Source organism: Montipora foliosa, chromosome 2 (assembly GCF_036669935.1).
Source record: "Montipora foliosa isolate CH-2021 chromosome 2, ASM3666993v2, whole genome shotgun sequence".
NCBI lineage: Eukaryota > Metazoa > Cnidaria > Anthozoa > Scleractinia > Acroporidae > Montipora > Montipora foliosa.
In genome coordinates, this window is record NC_090870.1 from 52,497,022 (window position 1) to 52,515,760 (window position 18,739).

At 40.2% G+C, this 18,739-nt stretch overlaps 1 protein-coding gene across 2 annotated transcripts in view; it reads right to left on the reverse strand.

Annotated features, from left to right (window-relative positions):
- Window positions 1-18,739, reverse strand: part of LOC137993535 (E3 ubiquitin-protein ligase rnf213-alpha-like) — a 191,815-nt gene that overhangs the window by 9,653 nt on the left and 163,423 nt on the right. For both annotated transcript variants that reach the window (XM_068839453.1, XM_068839454.1), the window contains exons 61-78: window positions 18,381-18,492; window positions 16,988-17,425; window positions 16,553-16,672; window positions 16,144-16,251; window positions 15,432-15,485; window positions 12,696-12,896; window positions 12,278-12,377; window positions 11,408-11,445; window positions 10,850-10,947; window positions 10,123-10,276; window positions 9,086-9,266; window positions 7,922-8,013; window positions 7,251-7,308; window positions 6,582-6,781; window positions 5,016-5,157; window positions 4,286-4,369; window positions 2,226-2,403; window positions 507-714 (exon numbers count right to left, since the gene is read on the reverse strand). In XM_068839453.1, coding sequence (XP_068695554.1) covers window positions 507-714; window positions 2,226-2,403; window positions 4,286-4,369; window positions 5,016-5,157; window positions 6,582-6,781; window positions 7,251-7,308; window positions 7,922-8,013; window positions 9,086-9,266; window positions 10,123-10,276; window positions 10,850-10,947; window positions 11,408-11,445; window positions 12,278-12,377; window positions 12,696-12,896; window positions 15,432-15,485; window positions 16,144-16,251; window positions 16,553-16,672; window positions 16,988-17,425; window positions 18,381-18,492 — 2,566 coding nt within the window. The remainder of the gene's footprint in view (window positions 1-506; window positions 715-2,225; window positions 2,404-4,285; window positions 4,370-5,015; window positions 5,158-6,581; window positions 6,782-7,250; window positions 7,309-7,921; window positions 8,014-9,085; window positions 9,267-10,122; window positions 10,277-10,849; window positions 10,948-11,407; window positions 11,446-12,277; window positions 12,378-12,695; window positions 12,897-15,431; window positions 15,486-16,143; window positions 16,252-16,552; window positions 16,673-16,987; window positions 17,426-18,380; window positions 18,493-18,739) is intronic.

An 18,739-nucleotide genomic window follows, 5' to 3' on the forward strand; every position in this document is an offset into this window, starting at 1 on the left:
TACAACGAATTTTTTTAACAGAAGCGGTGAATCCACAAAAGGAATTTTGTCATGGCCACATTTTCTCGCCGCCAGAAGAGCTTACGCCTCCAGAGGGCCTATGTTGCCGGCCTCAAGCACGTTTTTCGAATCCTTCACCAAACTGAGAAATACTGTAGATATTGGATCCTAAAACTCACCTGAATGGTATATTTCAATCCTACTACTACTACTACTACTACTACTACTACTACTACTACTACTACTACTACTACCAATAAATAATAACAGTTATGATAATAAATTATTTATAAAGCGCAAAGTAACATCTAAATATGATCTCATGCGCTCAATATCTAAAGCATTTGTTTGAGTGTGAAGTTTTGTCTGAATGACATTTTGAGAATTTGAAAGATTCAAAAATGCGGATTCTGATTTGGTGCATTTACGCAATTCATGAGGAGCGTAGGGTTCATTCTTCACTAACGATGTTGACATTACTAAAATATCAGCTATCAGTACTGTACCTTAAAATCAACAAAAGGTCTTCCCTTTAAAAATCTGTCAGTTAACTGTCTCTCCAAAGCAGTCCAATCATACTGGACAAAAGTCTCCCCTCCCACCTCCAGAGAGTAGTTACAATGGGCCAGGATTAATGGCAGCAGGTCTCTCTCAGGGTCATAGGCTATCAGCTGCGACAATGTTACATCCGTCATGGGAATACGCTCCAGAGGACTGAAAATACAGTAACACGAAAGATGTTCAGCTTTTAGAAGAATATGAAGTTAAAGTTTTAACAAGTGATCCCGCTCACAAATGGAACTTGTACTATTTTCCCGAGGCGTAGAGCAGCTGGCATTATCGCTACTTCCTCCGCGATGGATGGGATGCAAGTCTATTGGAAGGTTTTCTCCCGAGCAGAATGTTATCGATACCCATTCATTCAAGTGAACCAAGTGGCTCGGACCAGGTTAGCGCTATAATCCTCGGTTACGACCAAATAACCACTCGAGCTTTTGGTTGAACACAAACGGAGCTCCAAGAAACTCGGACCTGATGATTAGAGAACGTTGATTAAACTTTATGCCTCATGCTCCACACAGTATGACTGATATTGTTGGCAATGCATTGCTCTGGGCGAGCTCCGTTTGCTGGGACACAAATAATACCAGATATGCCTGGGATATTTTGGCCAAGCCTTGATGGGCTAGGCCGTTTATTGAAAATCAGCATGGTAACCAAGGAAATACCCAAATATAGAAGACATGATCCCAGCAAAGGTGAGGGGACACCCGCCATACACAAGAAAGTAAAAATAGGGAGGGTAGGGAGGGAAAATTGATTTGACTCTGTTGAATCAGCCTCCGCCTAGCTTGCACAAACGTTGAATGATCTAGAGAAAATCCCGGATGACAGAAATGCCCAAACTGCATCATGGGAAATAACTATCTAAGCATGTGACACTCAACATAAATCCATTTATTCCCTCTGGGCAATAAATTTCTTTCATTTCCTTAAAAAGCAAAAAGAAAGCTAGATATGCAACGAGGAAAAGTCTGAAGATAATTCTTAAGTAAAAAACAAAACAACAAACAAAGTCAGCGCAAAATACCCTGGTACTACGCAGCTTTTTCTATCGCTGTGTCATTCCATAGGTGTCAAACGCAGCTCTATTATTTTAAAGGTAAGCTAGGGGCCATTGTTTTTAATGCATATTTATTTATGTCCACTGTTGATGCGAACCAATCCCAACAATGTTTTAATGACCAACCACAAAAGTTCAACAACAGAAAATCTCCATCTGCGATGGAATGCTGACCATCAGTTTACACTTTTTTCTATTTTAAAAAGATGTCTGTTAGGTTTATTGCGGAAAAAACATGACGACATTACGTTCCGTGCTCGATCCATGATTTTTGCATTGGGCACAGCGATTTCTCGTGTGGCTTTTTGACTGCGGACTAATTAGTAGCGTTGCGGACACCAGGCGGGACCTGTGCTCTAAATTTAGTGCCATACTGAGCGATGGGCAAATGAGAGAGATCGTCTTTTTTGGGTGATGGACTTCTGCCATCAAAATATATTTAACGCAAACCTTAAAATTAGCTGTTGGCAACTAATTTGTGGTATAATACATCAGCATCGGCGAACTGAGTTCACTTGTCACTGAAACTTGCTTTACGAAATTCGACGGAAAAATAGCATAAAGGCCAAAAACCCAACCAAATATCAAAATCGAACAATACCTTTCTTGATTGGTTGCACTGCGGTAGATTCCCAAGAACTCGTCATTTGTATTCACCAAGAAAAACAAAAGTGCCATAGAGCACACACTCATTCCTTTGGTACTCGGAAGCAGCATAGCGATAGAACAGTTGTTATCCATTGTGATATTGCATAAGTCTTGTGGCACGCGGAGACGACCTAGAAAAATCACAAGACTGGACAAGTTAATCTATGCTACCCCCAAGGGAGCAAAATCTACCTGAGCTTGTGAAACAAAAGTAAACTTTTTCTCAGATACAAAATTTCCAAATAACCAGATCGTTTTTAGCCACAGTTAGAAAGTAAGAAAATATTTGGCCTGAGTCATGGCGTACGGACCGAGCACACGCCAAGACCGAGGGCCAAATATCATCCTGTCTAGCCTGCTTGCTGGCGGTAGATGTCGTTGTTGCTGCGAAACACTTATCAGGTCTGGGCCGGGTGACAAAACGACGGGGTGGGGGGTGGGAAAGAGAGGGCGAGAAAAACCGCCTGCCCGAGACCCAGACTTTTCTCGGTAGCTGCCCACTTTCTGTTGAGCTTCCTGTTACATGTCACGCCATAACAAGGGACCAATAAAGTAAGAGACCGTAACCAAGAGGCAGCGTGGTCCAGTGGTCAGCGTGTCGGACTCGCAATCCAGCGGTCCCGGGTTCGAGTCCCGCTCTGACCACTATCTGGATTTGCCCCGAATTCAAATCCTCGGCCACGCTTGTAAATAGCCAACTGGTTTGCCTCCGGCGAGTTGGGATTCTTAACAATGTTACGTTCAATTTGAAATATTTGTTTCGGTTGTTTGTTCGGCCCCACTAGCACTTGTGCTATAACACTGCTGATGGTAAATAAAGGTATTCTATCTATCTACCTATCTACCAATAAAGTAAGAGACTTGCTCTGGAGCGTCTACTTCCACCTAAAATAGCCATAAAAATTGTACGCAAACTGGCAGTAACTGCAGCAAACGGTAAGTGTAGGTTTTGCCCATTCCGATTTCTTGTTTAATACGAAAAGTTTGAAAAATCCGTGAGGCCATCTTCGGGCAGGGTAAAAACAGAGTTCAAGCGACAGTGGACAAACTGTCGGGGTACGTTAGATCAGGTAGGCAATTAATTCCTATCGAAAAAGTATTTTCCAGCTCAATACGTAAGGCCAAGGAAGCTTTTTTAATTTCAAAACGCAGGACAATTGATCCCAACGGTCTAAATGTCCCTGTTTGTATGTTTGTTCCCAAATATAGTACACTACATTGCCTTGGCTCTTGCTCAAAATATTTAGCGAGAAAACGTTCCTCCAGCGCTTTTTCCGCAGAAGAAAAACAAAAAAGGAGTGTCCTTTTAGGGACACTCAAAATAATGCTTGGTAAAATCTCAGGGGTTAATGTTCGGCTGCCGAGTATAAACTTGGTCCAATATAATGCTCTTGAGCAGGCAAATGACCAAAACAGGAACTGGTCAGTTCAGTTCTCTCGCTAACATTACAAACACGGTGAAAATATGGCTTTTTCCAAACCCTATGGGTAAAACTGCTAGAACATCTTCTCCCTTAGCAGACTTATCACAGCGGTTTCCTGTTCTGGCTTCTTCCGGCTTTTTCCGGCCCTGCTCGCGCTAATGCGTCGTACGGGGAATTTCCCAATAGTTTTATAACGAAAGCGCGCGCGGGGCCGTACGGGAGCTTAAGCACGCGTGTTTTTGAGACGCGGACGGCAACCGGAAGAGAACATTTCACGTGCCAGGACAATGGGGCATCCCAGATTTTCATACAAGTCATCTCTAATGGAGAAAAGATACTTAGCAATGTAAATGTGGTTGTGTGAAGACAATTTAAAAGGGAAAACAGCTCACTTCCGATTGCTGTCCGCGTCTCAAAAACGCACGTGCTTAAGCTCCCTAAACTCCGTTGTTCGCGGAATTCGAAAATACGACGGCAATGTATATGCGTAGGCAAGCACTAAAAATTTCCTTTGAACCCTTATCATTTCTAACTAAAACATTTTCTTCTGTCCATAACTGCATGGAGATCCATAGATGTCTGACTTTACCTTGTTCACCAAGAAATGAGCGACAAGAATTCCAAGCAAGTTTAAACCTTTGAATTAATCTGTTGAACTCTTCTTTTACAGGTCCTACATAATGACAACCAAAGGAATAAATTAATTCATTTATTCAGTTGAATGGATGTTCTTTAAAAAACCGCCCTAAAGTAATTTGGGTTACTTAGTGCGACCTATGGTCGGTCAGTTTTCGCTTTCGTCACACTCATCAGTAATATTCATAAGCTAGTAGATAATTTTACATTTGTAATTTTCGATTGAGTAAACGAATCCTCCTCTCAAAACTGAGAGCTTTATGGAGAGAAGGTAAAATCGAAACGAAAAGAAAGGTTTCTGGGAAGAGACGCCTGAATTTCGCCGACTTCTCTCCCTCCTCACCCCAAAATGGCCGCCTTTAAATACGGAAAAAAGGATTTCCTTCGTCTAAACGCACAATGCGTCTCTCATCCGTCTTGATACAGGACGAATTAAATGGCGAATGAACGACAAAATAAATTGTCCAAAGTCGTCTCTAGTATAAAAACAAATGTTGGTGGTGGGATACGCTTTCTCAAATCCGTTGGTTGCATTGCCAGAGACGGGTTGGCTGGCCACTGCTTTGTTCTTCAATATCTCGAGGAACTTCATCTAACTTTGAAGCCATCACTTTCAAAGTGAAGTCCGTGAGGTGTAGTGCTTACAACAAAAGATACCAGCGGTTTTTAACTCTTTTTATTACCTCGTTGAAGTGTCCAAAGAAATTCCCGGATGGTAAATTTCTCGGCGTCTGTCCTGTCAATTCTCCGGTGAAATCTATCCATCAATAATCGCTGAAGACGTACTATGTCAGGAAGAAACTGGACACAGCGCAGCTTGTGTTCCTTAATTAAAAGAAAGAGGGTAAGTTAGAGCATGAACTCACAAAACTGTGAGAACGTCACGGTTGAAACTTTTGTGCCGTTTTTCGCGCCTTTGGACTGCATCATAACTTGAAAAGGGGGCCGAAATATCCCCTCTCACCCCCTCCCTAAGTCAACCGTTTTTCAACTGGTTAGAATAAGGTTTAGTACATGAAAAAAAAGCGTTTTCTGTAGATATGGCCATGGAAGTTTGAAAGGCAATCAAAGACTAGAGATAAGAAACGGTTTTCGTTCTCTAGGTTTGGAGCGAAGCTGTGTAACCATGTCCCAAGCGTGTTAGAAGATTTAACCAAGAATAGTTTCAAAAAACGGTACACAATATGCTCATTAAGATTTTGGAAAAAGAAGACCAATATTTAGAACCTGAACTGATGATTGTCAAGCAAATGAGTAAATTTTAGATTTCACTGCTCTCCCCATTTTTTTTCTTCCTTACCTTTCCTTTTGCATTCTCTGTACAATAATGTTGTTGTAATCGCATCTGTGTCCTTCTTCTTTCAAGATGTTACCTTACATTTTTCTTACGTTATTACCTGCATACCGTATTTGTGATAATTTTTGCGCTACTGGTAATTTTGTTCGTTTACTTTAATTGCATTTGTCATTTGTAATTAAACGGAATAAAATGTAATGTCTTTACATTGGTATGTTATTTATTTTTGCTCCCAACCAACTCGATAAGCTATGCTATTTTTGGGTGGGACTTGTATTATTTAATCCTAATGTGAAGTGTTGTAATAAATATTATTTTTATTGTTATTGGTATTGTTTGTTAAAGGTCTGGCCCCAATTGTTCGAAGGCTGAATAGTGCAATCCGCTGGATAAATCACTATCCAATGCATTACTCAATTTGTTGTGCTAGTATTTATCTGCTAGATAGTGATTTATCCGGTGGATAGCGTTATCCACCTTTTGAACAACTGAGGCAAGAACAATTTTGCACAGGGTTGAATCCCTTTCATCGCTAAGAGAAAGATTCCAGTTGATTCTGGCTACATGTGTACTCATCGGTCCAAGTTGCCACAGGTATCTGCCCTATAGCGAAAAGAAATACGTTTCGTAAAATTGTGGCTGGCTCGGGAAAAAAAGTTTTCTTCACTTGCAATTATTGTACATGTTTTAGCTCAAGTATCAGGCGCAAGTTGGTTGACGTTGAAGTCTAACCCTAACCCTAAATAACAATGAATGTACACGACACAACAAACAATACAGCTTAACTAATATATTATTCGATTCGAGTAAGGTGTTTTGTAACTTGTGAAATGCCTGTAACTTTGTGCTCTAAATGATGTAAAAATATGAGGTCCTTTCACGTATCCATGCAATGTAAGCTATTGTATCGTCAGTTGAGAGAGGGGTGATCCTCACATTTAGTTATTGTTACCTGTTTGAGAAAGGCGCTAAGGACTTTATGTTGACTGTCATCAGTGGACTCCGTTATCTGTTGCAATGCGTTTCCAAGCTGTTCTACAGTGACCTGCCGTCGATACTTCCAAAGAGACCGCGTCATGGGCTTCAGACCGTGACTGAGGTCTTCGATTTGCTCCTCAAACTCATAAAGTTGCCGCACTAGAGGATCACTTCCTAGTTAGCAAAATGGGAAATAGAACAGAAAAACATTAACGATATAAAGTAAGTTACGTTGACGTGAACGTCAACACAGAAGAAGTGCAACAAACTATGGTCGTGTACAAAAGACAGGCATGTAATTTTACTATATTCTCGTGAAGAACAAGCATCGAGCAAGCATTCCTAACCTTACGAAAGCTACAAATGAGGCTCGCATGTGATGAAGTAACAAATATATGTTCTTTTCCTTGAGAAATATAGCAAAAGCAACAACCTTACAGAAATAGTCGGGACTCTAGATGAGTATGATTTTCCCCTGGTGCCTCAGCGCCAAATACAATTGACACTTAAATAAAGTTTATCATCATCATCATCATCCTCATTTTCAATACCCAGAACCCAACAAAACACTCTTAATTCCCTACTATGCATTGGTCACGGTGAGGAAAGATTTATAAGCATAGTGTCTGAGAAAGTGTCATACCGAATCGTTCGTCTTCCATCAGTAGCTTTAAAGCTTTCTGTAGATTCTGGTCGAGTTGCTGAAAAGGATGTATAAACCATACAAGGTTACAAAAGGCCAAAATAAAGAAAAGCAATATATCACACATAGCTAGCTTGCGTTGTTGCTACTCTGGTTTGGAGAATTAAGAATGTAGTTCACAAGAGTCACTCCTTCTCAAGAGACCTCGGGCGACCAGAATTCGGTTCCTGCTTTTGCCGGTCACCCCGTACATTCAAGAGGATACCTATCAACCTATCAAGAGAGTTTTGAGTTGCCACGACGTTAACGTTCCCCAAAACCTTTCCAGATGCTATGTCATATTTTTGTAAAAACTAACGATCCGTACAATGACTGTGATCATGAGCACATCGGACAGACCAAACGTCAAATGTTCCAAAGAGTATAACATCACCTTTTTTCTTGTTAGAAGAAAACGACGCTAATTATTATAACCATTTGCTTTTTAGGAAATTGGTGAGCACATAAAATACTCTTGCGATAGCTTGGGATCACCCCAGATGAAGACACTAGACGGAACGGTGTCGAAACGTTAGACTTTTTGAGCAACAATCACAGAGTAGCATCACATTACGTCTGATTGTTAACATGGTTGCAGTGTAAGCCTAAAATAACAAACAGTTACCACTTACCCTTACTACAGGGGCAATAACAACAGAAGAGAATTCCGTTTCCCACTTTCGCCGACTTTTTCTGGTTGAAAGACGCATGTCGTGAGCGTTCGCTAAAAGAAATGGATATTTAATGTGGAATGACAACCAGAAAGGAACAATTAGTGGCAATAAAGCAATGAGAGCCAATAGAATAAAAGAACCATTGGATTAAAACAACTACAAAATAATGTTAATTGTAACCTAAAATAGAAAACTGACATAACAAAATGTCATAGCAAGTCGATGGCGAACTGTTGAAATTGTAAAAAAAATTATGTCACCTTTATTAAAATTTCTCAAAGCTACAGTAGAATCAAACTACTGTTGGTCTGATATCGTGACATGTTAAATATGATTACATGCATCAAAGCGCTCAATATCAAAATGTTGTATCCCCCTCCCCTTGGTTAGGGAACGAGAGGATCACTTCCGTTCTGTCAAACTATCAACCCTAAATTACTTTCTTCTAGCCTACCTTAAAAGAACCAGAAAATTAATTTATCGATTTCTCAAAGCCTAATGAACTTCTTCAACAAACTTAAACACAACTCCGTGATATTTTCTACAGAGTTAATTAACAGGCACTACAGTCAAAAAAATGTGATACATGTCAAGCGCTGTATAAGGAACTACGCAATTGGGCTGGTATGTCAATTTTGGAAAACGTGCATCTATAAGATATTACTCAGATGTTTTCATTGTACAAAGTGAAGCAATAATTAATCAGTGAGGTTTTTTGGAAATTATGATAATAAATACAACCTACGAAATGTTGATTTTTCCAGCTCCTAAATTTAATACTGTTACACTAGTTAAGCAAAGTAATAAATGTGTTGGAGCTACCTTGTGGGTTCAAATGAGCTATCGCCTTCCAGAAAACGATGTCTCGAGTCTTTCAAGAAGGCAATTCGCAAAATGGATGGAATAAAAGTACTGCTGTATCGTAACTGCAAATGTCAGGTCTGTCTTTCCTGAAGTTTTCGTAGTCAGAAAACATGCTACTTAGTTTTGAATCAACGATATGAAGAACTTAAGTATCCCTCGGGTCTACGAGAGTACTATGGCTCCATAATTACCTCCTTTTTCAGTATTCATTCTCCCCTTTCTATATAGCTATATGACACTGAAAAAAACAGGTTGTACCTGTTTGCCCTCCATTGAGCAAGATCATTTGATGCAAAACAAGATGCACTGTCAAAGCTGCATCATCAACACTCCGTCCTAACGCTCTACCCAGAAGATAAAGATCCCGCCGCAAATGTCGCCACAGAAATTGCGTTACAAGATCTGGCTGGCATGATGGTTTTATCAGTTGAGCAGTGGCCTTCGAAAAAAAAGAAAAAGGAAAGGAACATTTTTTCCAGTTATTTTTGTCCCCAATGAATTTTTTGGGAAATGCTAACTCGCTATTTTAGTGCTTTCCTTAAACTTCAAGGGTTTTGGCAACCTACCTGTACCGTACAGCGCGCATGCGTTTTGCAAAAATGGTTAGTTACGGAATTTAATTACGAGAGCCTGTTAACCACAGGTGCCAGCACTTCCCATGATTCCATCCTTTTATTGGTGAATAATATCTTTGGAATAATTATATGGTTTAAATGAACACAAATCGCTTATTCCGAAAGCTGACCGAAACGATTTAAGTACCAATATATACAATCCTTGTGAATACAATTCCTGTAAGGAAGGCGAACTAAAGATAACGTGACTCTGTGTATTCTTTCGTTTCACCAAGGCAACACACATAGGGCCAAAAAATCTTGAACAAAACCTTATTTTCCGTACCGGCATTACAGTTCCTATGGGAATAATAAAAGCCTCTCTTTACCCTAATGGATTCTTTTTTCTAACTTCCTTATGTTCCCGTCGATAGCGTCGTTCCATTACCCGATACAATAACAACCCTTCACACCACAATCCCTTAATTCGCTCTAACGAAGGGCAGACGATTGCAACGTCAGCTTTTCCATCTCCCTTCGATAGTCAATTTACTTCCAAATTTTTGTGTTTCAAACAACCGCCGAGGCCGCAACGTACTTTCTTTGGAAACTGACCCTATTTGTTAAGATGATGAAACAATTTGACGACAAAAAGGCAAAGTCTAGGCCTTCTAACTTATCAGCAAGAAAGCAAATGACTGAAAAGAACCCAATTGCCATATTTGTGTTTATCAACAGTACCTTTGCATTTCTGGAAGCTCCCATAACCATGGCAGCATGCATAACAATTCGCACAAGGCTGCACAAAATTGGCGACAAGTTTCTTTGTGGTTCAGCAACGGTTGGTCTCGATCCCGGATCACCCAGTGCGTGACCAGTCTTTGTTCTGTCTTGCCTACAACAGTATTGACAGTTATGGGCATTAATTATTTTTACCAATTTGTGTAATCAGGAACTTAACTCATAAAACTTGTAAAACAGGAAATTGATGGAATATAAGGTATAAAAAGAGTCGAATGTTTGCAAAAGTGTGTATGCGATTAAACGTAAGTAGAGGTTTGCATGCCAATGTCTTTGAATGACGTCCTCTATGTGAATGCAGCGGTAATTTTCGCCATTTTACAACATGGCGGAAAAGCGTGCTTAATACAAATGGCACATAACAATAAGAGGCTAAGGATAGCCTTTACTCTGTCCGTGCAGTACAGCGAAAATCGCACGGTCATGGGTTTGAATTCCGTTCAAGCCTGGATTACTCCACTGAAGCCTGATGCCAACTGCTTAAGTTATTGATCCAACTGCGATTATCTTTCTAACTTTTACTTGACGTAAATTACAATGGCAAGAGAAACAATACGCATGCGTGGGAATTAGCAGCCCGAAGATGGAAAAAAGCGAAAGCGCGATCCTATATTATGTTAACTTTCTTAAGACAAGGTAATGGAAAGGTCTTATGCAGACATCTCACCGTTTGGCAACTGCGTATGCTCCCAGAAATCTGTGTTGTTCCCCTCCTAGAACCCTTCCGCAGTCTGGACAAGGACTCTTTTCCACTGGCCTTGAACACTATTGGTAAGAACACGACGACATGGTTGGGAATTGTACTATCAAAAATTTAAAAGCCGGAGACTACGAGTTTTTGCACCTTACAAGAGAAAAACAATGAGAATCACGCAAACGAATGTGCATGCAGTCCAAAAGGACAACAGTCTAAGAATACAGAATACTTGAATTAGACGAATTGTTGGAACTAAATTTTTCGGCAGCCTTCCTTTTCCATGAGTTACAAAAGAAACCAAGAAGTTAGAAACACATTTACATTTTAACCGGCTTTTTCGTTAATTGATCTTAGTTACTCAGCACATTCTAAGCAAAGACAACCGTTGGTGAGCAAGACTTGTGCACAATATTTGTGAGGCCAGCCCGAACCGAAAATGGTTGACCGTAAAATATGGATGATGCGTCTACAATTTTTTCGCAACTGCGCAAACAAAACCTGAAAAATATTACAAGGAAAAAGACTTACTTCACCAATGAAATATGGGTGCTTGCAATTTCCACATTCTGAAAAGCGAAAACAAAACGTTAAACCAAACCATTTTGGTAATTAAATCAGTCTTGTTTCGTAATAAATGGACAGATGACATGGGATAGCATAAACAATTATCTGCTCTTTCACGGTTACAAGTTATTTTGGTCGTTTGCAAGTCACAGGTGTCTCTCCTGCAACCAGACTCAGGCTAGTAACACTGCAACCCTAAGCTTGCTCACTAGGAATAAATAGTTGTCAAACACAAACAAAACAAAGATTATTCTATCATCACACAAGGGTCTTCTACATTTACGTTAACGTTTGTGAACAAAATATGATTAAACGGCGCACAACACTAGTCTACTACCTCTAAGTTTTTAAAATTTAATTAATCGGCAGTTATTGTTCTCAAATCAGTCCTTCTCAGTCGTCAACCGGAAGTTCCTACTTCACTCGAGCCCAGAACGTTAGTAACCGGGGCAAAGGACCTTTGCACAGACATTCATGACCAGTCAACACCGCGGATTGCGCCGTAGAAACAAATGTCAATACTAACTGATATATCGTTAGGTGAGGAAATACAGAGAAATGATTTCAGATTTAAAATTAAAAGTGTTTACGCGTTTGTGTTTACTTCATTTGTTGGTTGGCTTGCCACTTACCGCAACTATGAGCAGGATACAGCAAAACCAGTCCCGACCTTTAAGGAACAATTTTCCGGCGCTATGAGCACCTCAAATGGTCCTGACTGGTTTATCGCACTCTGTGCTCCAGGGATTTGGACAGATAAGGCCTGAATAACTTTGGTCGGACAACAACAACAACAAACAATATCAAGGACGATAAACGGTAGCTAATACCCACCATACCACTCTCCAGGGCCACCACGTTCTTTCATTGTCTCACCAATAACCTTGATGCAGTCCAGAAAATTGTCCTCCGGGATAGTTGGAAGGTAGGAATTCTATATGGAAGAAAAATTTAGTACAATATACGTTTCAATGTTCGTCCTTATTTTCTTCTAGCTGTGAGAAGCACAGTCATATCGCATGGCTTGCACTCCTACAACCTGTTCATTTTATGACTCCCTTCATTTATTCATTGATTTTCTTATTTTATTTATCAGATTCATTAGTGTTTTCTTTAAAAAGTGGATTAGGCCAGGCAGGCCGTGATATTTAAGTTCTTTTTCCGGGGGAAGATACAGAAAAAGAGACTTCATTATGATGACTACATATGTCCGTAAATTATTAACTGTAAGCACGTTAAAACAAAAAATTACCATCATTGATCGTGGATCGGTCATCAACACGTACAGAGGTTCTGTCAGAGCCCCCGATCCAACGCACTGCAAGGCGATTGAAGCATGGATGATTATTTCAGCTAGGGTGTGATCTTGTGGAGTCTTTCCAGGAAAAACTTTTAGTTCCCTGAAGTCACCTCCTTGGTCGTTTTGAAGAAGTTGCATGGCGAAGGGTTGAGCCTACAAATATAGAATGGATATGAAACGTCACCATAGAGTAATATCTATTGCGGTAGTCTACCAACAGCTAACTGTGATTGAACTGTGCACCCCTTTCAACTGCTCGCTGTTCATGCAGGTCATTTGTCATTCGATCCGCTGCTATTGAGAGTGGGGAGTTTATCTATCATCTAAGAGAGCGAGGGACATCTGTGAGACCTTTGAATTCTCAATAATAGCGAGCTTACGCAAAGACGACGACGCCGCCAACAAGAACGTCGCCTTAGAAAATTATAACCCCGAGTCGTTCGGAATTGAAAGTGTGTATCAACATTTGAGGAATAAAATTGGCATGAACGGTGTGGTTGTTTGGGAACAAATTTAAAATATTTCGACAGGTTCTCACGCCCTCTACACAACCTCAAATTTGGTCAAATCGCGTGGTTGTCAGGACAAGGACGGCAAAAAAAATTACCAAAATGCAAATCGCACGTACAGGGCGTTCAGAGCTATTATTTTTGCTCATTAAACCCATTGTTTTGTGGCGTTCTCGTAGCCGTCGTCGTCGTTCTTGTGAAAGCTCCCTGTCATGAAACTCACGACAGCACTTTCTCTGACGAGGGGCGGACGATTGAAACGTCAGCCTCTCGTGTTTCAAACATCTACTGCCACAACGCCGCACATTGTTTGGACCTTTTTCACTTTCTTAACCACACTTGCAATTGCTAAGATGATAAAAATGTTCATGTAACATAAATAAAGTTAACAAGTTGACAGCAAAAAACGCGAGACCTTCTACCCTATTTGCAAGAATACACTGGAAAGAACCTAATCGTTTCATGTGTTTGTTAACAGTACCTGTGCATTTCTGGAAATTCCTATAACCATGGCAGCATGTGAAAGTGAATGTTATCATTCATCCGGATACAATTCAAGTGAAGAAATTTATATATCTTTTCCGGAATTTAGGTCTTGATTACCAACAAACGTTTCGACTGAAACCATCAGTGACAAACTTCACTGATGGAGACTGATGGTTTCAGTCGAAACGTTTGTTGATAATCAAGACCTAAATTCCGGAAAAAGATTTATAAATTTCTTCACATGGCAGCATGTATTACAATTCTCGGAAGTCTCACACAAAATTTGTAACGGCTTTGAATTCTCAGTGCTGGTTTGAATGCTATAACACTCACAATGGCATGGTGTTTAAATGTAACCTGTCTGTCTATCAGTGCCTGTTGCGATCCAATAGCGGTATTCGGGGTAGCGTTGACTTTGTTTTCACAAACACCGTCAATTACTGACAATCGCTTCGAAGCGTCACACCTATCAAGCCCAAACCATTGACGGCCCAAGCTCGCGTTACGCGCGAGACGTAGTTGCGAAAAGCGTCACGTCAGCAACACCACTGTTCAAGGCATTTCTTTAAAAAATGTTTTTGTAAGTTGAGTAGGTTTTACGACAAAGGAGCAAAGAAGCCAAATCTTATCAACGAATGAACGAAATAAGTTAACTCACTAAGGTAAGTTAACTCACCTCGTTTATTTTGTGTTGTCTTTCCGTAATCTTCCTAAGACGAAGTCAAGGCTGGACACAGTGATTCACGGAGAATTGTACTCGAAAGCCTTTTTCTCACTGAAAAGCGACTTCGCTGCGCTGTTTTTCTTCCAACGAAAATAGCATAGTCTGTTTTCTTCCCTGTCTGATCAGCTTGCTGAAAGCATGATCCTTTCGGCTCGAATGAAAAAGATTTCCTTCACATTTCTACACTGGAAAGTTGTCTGTCAATGCTTGAGCTCGCCTTTTCGACTATGGGACTGAAATTAGGGATCTTTCCCGCTTGCAAGTGCTACTTAACCCTCCCGTACATAGTCGAATCCTGTGCGTGAAAATATACTGTGCACTGTGGAGAAAGTGGTGTGTTTCAAGGGCCGGATTCGACTGTGTACGGGAGGAGTAAGTAGCACTTGCACGTGGGTAGGATCCCTAATGCCAGTCCCGTAGTCGAAAAGATGAGCACAAGCATCGGTGGACAACTGTCCGTTCTGGAAATGTGAAGGAAATCTTTCTCAGTCGAGCCGAAAGGATAATGCTTTCAGCAAGCCGATCAGACAGGGAAGAAAACAGACAACGCTCGTTTCGTTGGGAAGAAAAACTGCACAGCGAACACCTTTTCAGTGAGAAAGAGGCTTTCGAGTACATCTCCGTGAATCGCTGTTTCCAGCCTTGACTTCGTCTTAGAAAGATTACGACAGCCTCTCAAACAACAACGTCCCAAAACAGTTTAAAGAGGTTCGAAAAGACAAAACAAAATAAACAAGGTGAGTTAACTCACTTTTATTTCGTTCATTCATTGATAACATTTGGCTTCATTGCTCCTATGAAACTAACTCAAAAAACAAAACAAAAATTTGTCTAGAACAGTGTTGCTGCTGACGTGACGCTTTGACACTTACGTCTCGCGCGTAACGCGAGCTTGGGCCGCCTATGCCCAAACTAGAATATTTCGTTAAATGGCCAAGACTAAAACTGGGTGGCTTTTTATCTTCTCACCGTTGTGGAAAGATTCCCGTCATTTCGGAGAAAACCAACAAGCTTTTCTTTAACCTAAAATTCAGTAAAAGAATGACTAAGATAAACTAAAAAAACGGACAGCGAAAAAGAAAAATAATAAGAAAAACACGAATACTTTGAGGTTCAATCAACTCAGTCGTTTGGGTGATAATCCATTGATATTTCTACGAACAGCAGCTAAAAACGTTAATCCCTAACAAAAGGTTTTAAATATCCGCTGTTTCAGTATTCTTAGTATTACTATAAATATGTCCATAATTCTTCGTACCGGATTTAAGGTATAATAGTCTATGAAATTTTCAGATTTGAAAGAGGTACATTTAAGGATTTAAACAAGGCAAGCCCAATATGCTTATCAGGTAAGCAAATTGGGATGAAAATAGAAAGACGCAAAAACCGGGGCTCTTCTGGATTAAGATACACTACTGGACTGGACTCGGGATTGGATGAATGTTTGCGAGCTCATTGACCTCTCGGGTGCGTAGACATTTGATGAGATGCTTTTTACCCGCTGGTCAAATGAGGCTTCCGCTCTCAGATATGCAGGCACAAAAGTATCACCCAAGAGGTTGCAAGTGCCTCATTCCTTAAGTGACCTGGCATAGCATACAAGATCGTTCAGTGGATATTGGATAAAATTTGTTCGTTTCCCAGGCGTCAAACAGCAACCCATTTTGAATTTAGAGTATACCTTATCAGAAACGTTCTGGCGTTGATATGATGCATTTACCAACGTCACCTCTCGATACAACGCTAGCAAAAGTAGAATGTCCTTGTAAACACCCTCGCCTTCAATCTCCTGCAATTGCAATGAAGGGATAAAACATCGTATAGGGTTTGATCAGTACACAAATCCTCACTCTACTCTTATTTATCAACATCTCCAAAACCCTAATGAAAATGTAAATTCACATAATTCACTACGACAGTTATGATTCCAACTACCAAAAGGATCAATGGTATCGTTCCAGTTTTACTTTGTAACTATCAGTTACACTAAAGAGAACCATTACTATAAAATTTCGTCTAGAAATTAAAATCATTTCTGGAATCATAAAAACGCTACTCATACTAGCTGATTAACTAAGGATGATTCTTACCGTCATGGCATCAGCAAAGTCTTCAATGTTCCCACTGATGATTCCTTTCGCCAATCCATCGCGAACGTCCCGATACTGTTTCTTGTGAACGACAAATCTGTCGTGGATAACAATTTCCTCCTAAAAATAAATTTTCTTTTTTCCGTAAGGCAATGTTAAGAATTAAATCTACTTTCTGTCCGTTTTGATCTTTACATGAAAAGCATCCACCATCATTCCCTTGAATGAAGACTGCATAGGCCCAGTTTCGGAACGGCTCGGTAGCTTATCTAGGGTCCGAAAATCTGTTTTATCCTTACTCTGTTTTCATCAATACGGGGGTTTCAATAGCGCGAGATCTGGACGTAATACAATACGACAACCTGTAATAACATTCGTCGCGACATTTAGTAGGAGACTTTGTATCCTTTTCTGTAATCATTGCGTTAGTCTCACCTCCTGACGAGCTTCTGGTGGTATAATCCACTGTAGCTCCTGAAACCTTCCAAGGGTCCTGACGCAATCGAAGCCATACCGTCTTACTAGCTGCCTCACTAAAAACAACTGCGGAGTTGTGCTGGCGCTTTTCAAGCAAAGTCGTTTCACAGACTCCAAGAGATACTTAAATTCTCGCTGAACATCAAAGTCACTAGAAAACTTGGAGTCTCCCTCAATGAAAAATTTGTACAGGTAATTTGCTACCAGAGTTAACACATAGCGTCCTTTGGCAACACTTTCGAGGGCATTGGCGTTCATTAGAAAAGGCTCATCAGTATAGGACGCAGCAGTCTCGAAGGCAGCGATTACTTCATCGCAAATCTTTTTGGCATGTTTCAGTTTAACAGTTAACTTCGAATCAGAGATTTTTGCCTGGTAGCGACTGATCAGATTGTCCTGAAAATCAAATGCAACAAAAGATGAAAGCAAGAAGTTATGCATCAGCCACTGACAAACTTGACATCATTGCAGGTTGCCATTAAGACACAGTTTGATGGTTTGAATAAATTTGAACGTAGCTTTGAAAGCTGAAAGACCCAACGTTTCAGTCGACTTCTGTCTAGTGTCTTCATCAGGGGTGATCCAATGTTATTGCAAAGTCCTTTTATTATGCTACTAATTGCTAAATATGTATTTTAATTTATCTTCACAACTGTAACAAGATTGTAGAGACTAAAATGACATAAAGAGAGAGAAAGGGCTAAAGTAGTTAAAACTAGTACTGGCCCTATGCTACAAGGTTTTATTATTTTTATGAGAGATATGCTTTTTTATTACGCAGGAAAAGTAAAAAAAAAAAAAAAACAACTAGAAATTAAAAACAAAAGGCAAACATACAAACATAGGGTATCAACACATACATAAGATAAAGTAATACTGTGAAAAGTACACGAGTCTGAGCAAAACAATTACATTTGGCTATTTTAGTAATCGGAAAGGTATAATTTGAACAGAATTTTCTTTAAAAGTTTCTTGTTTGCTTTAGTTCGAATAGTAATAGGACAGGACGCCCTAATGATAGTAGTTAGTGTCCTTTTCTTTCAATAAGGTGCAAATAGGTGATAGCCTCATAGATCAGTTGGTTAGTTGTCGCACCGGTATCGCGAGATCACGGGTTCAAATCCCGTTGAAGTCCTGAATTTTTCAGGATTCTCTACGCAATTGCTAAAATTGCGCGTTGCACCGGTATCATGAGGACACGGGTTCAAAACCCCGTTGAAGCCCTGAATTTTTCAGGCAACTGCTAAAATTGCGTCCATAACCGCGAGGATGATAGCTTTACTTGATTACATAATTCTGCAAGTACTTTTTTCTTTACGGGACAAAAATGTTAAATGGTTACTACAGTTACCTCCATGCATTGGACGCAAAGGAAACAAACTTCTATAATGTGCTGCGGCTCTGGCTGTAAATTCTGAGCTTCTTGCAAGAAAACGTCTAAGTGTTCTTTCACAAACGATTGGCTAAGCAAAGAAAATAAAAAAGGAGCAAAAAAACCAGTTTTGTAAATTCCGGCCTATATATCACACGGGAAGGGGAGGGGGGGAGGGGGGTGGGGGGGGGGGACTGTGGACTGTTAACACCACTCACTTCCACTTTACAACGCGGGTGTCAAAGAGTGCTTTTCAATTCCTCCTTTTCCTGCACATGTGAACGAATACATGTACTTGCTTGTGACTAGCCATTTGATTGTCTGAATTTACTATGATT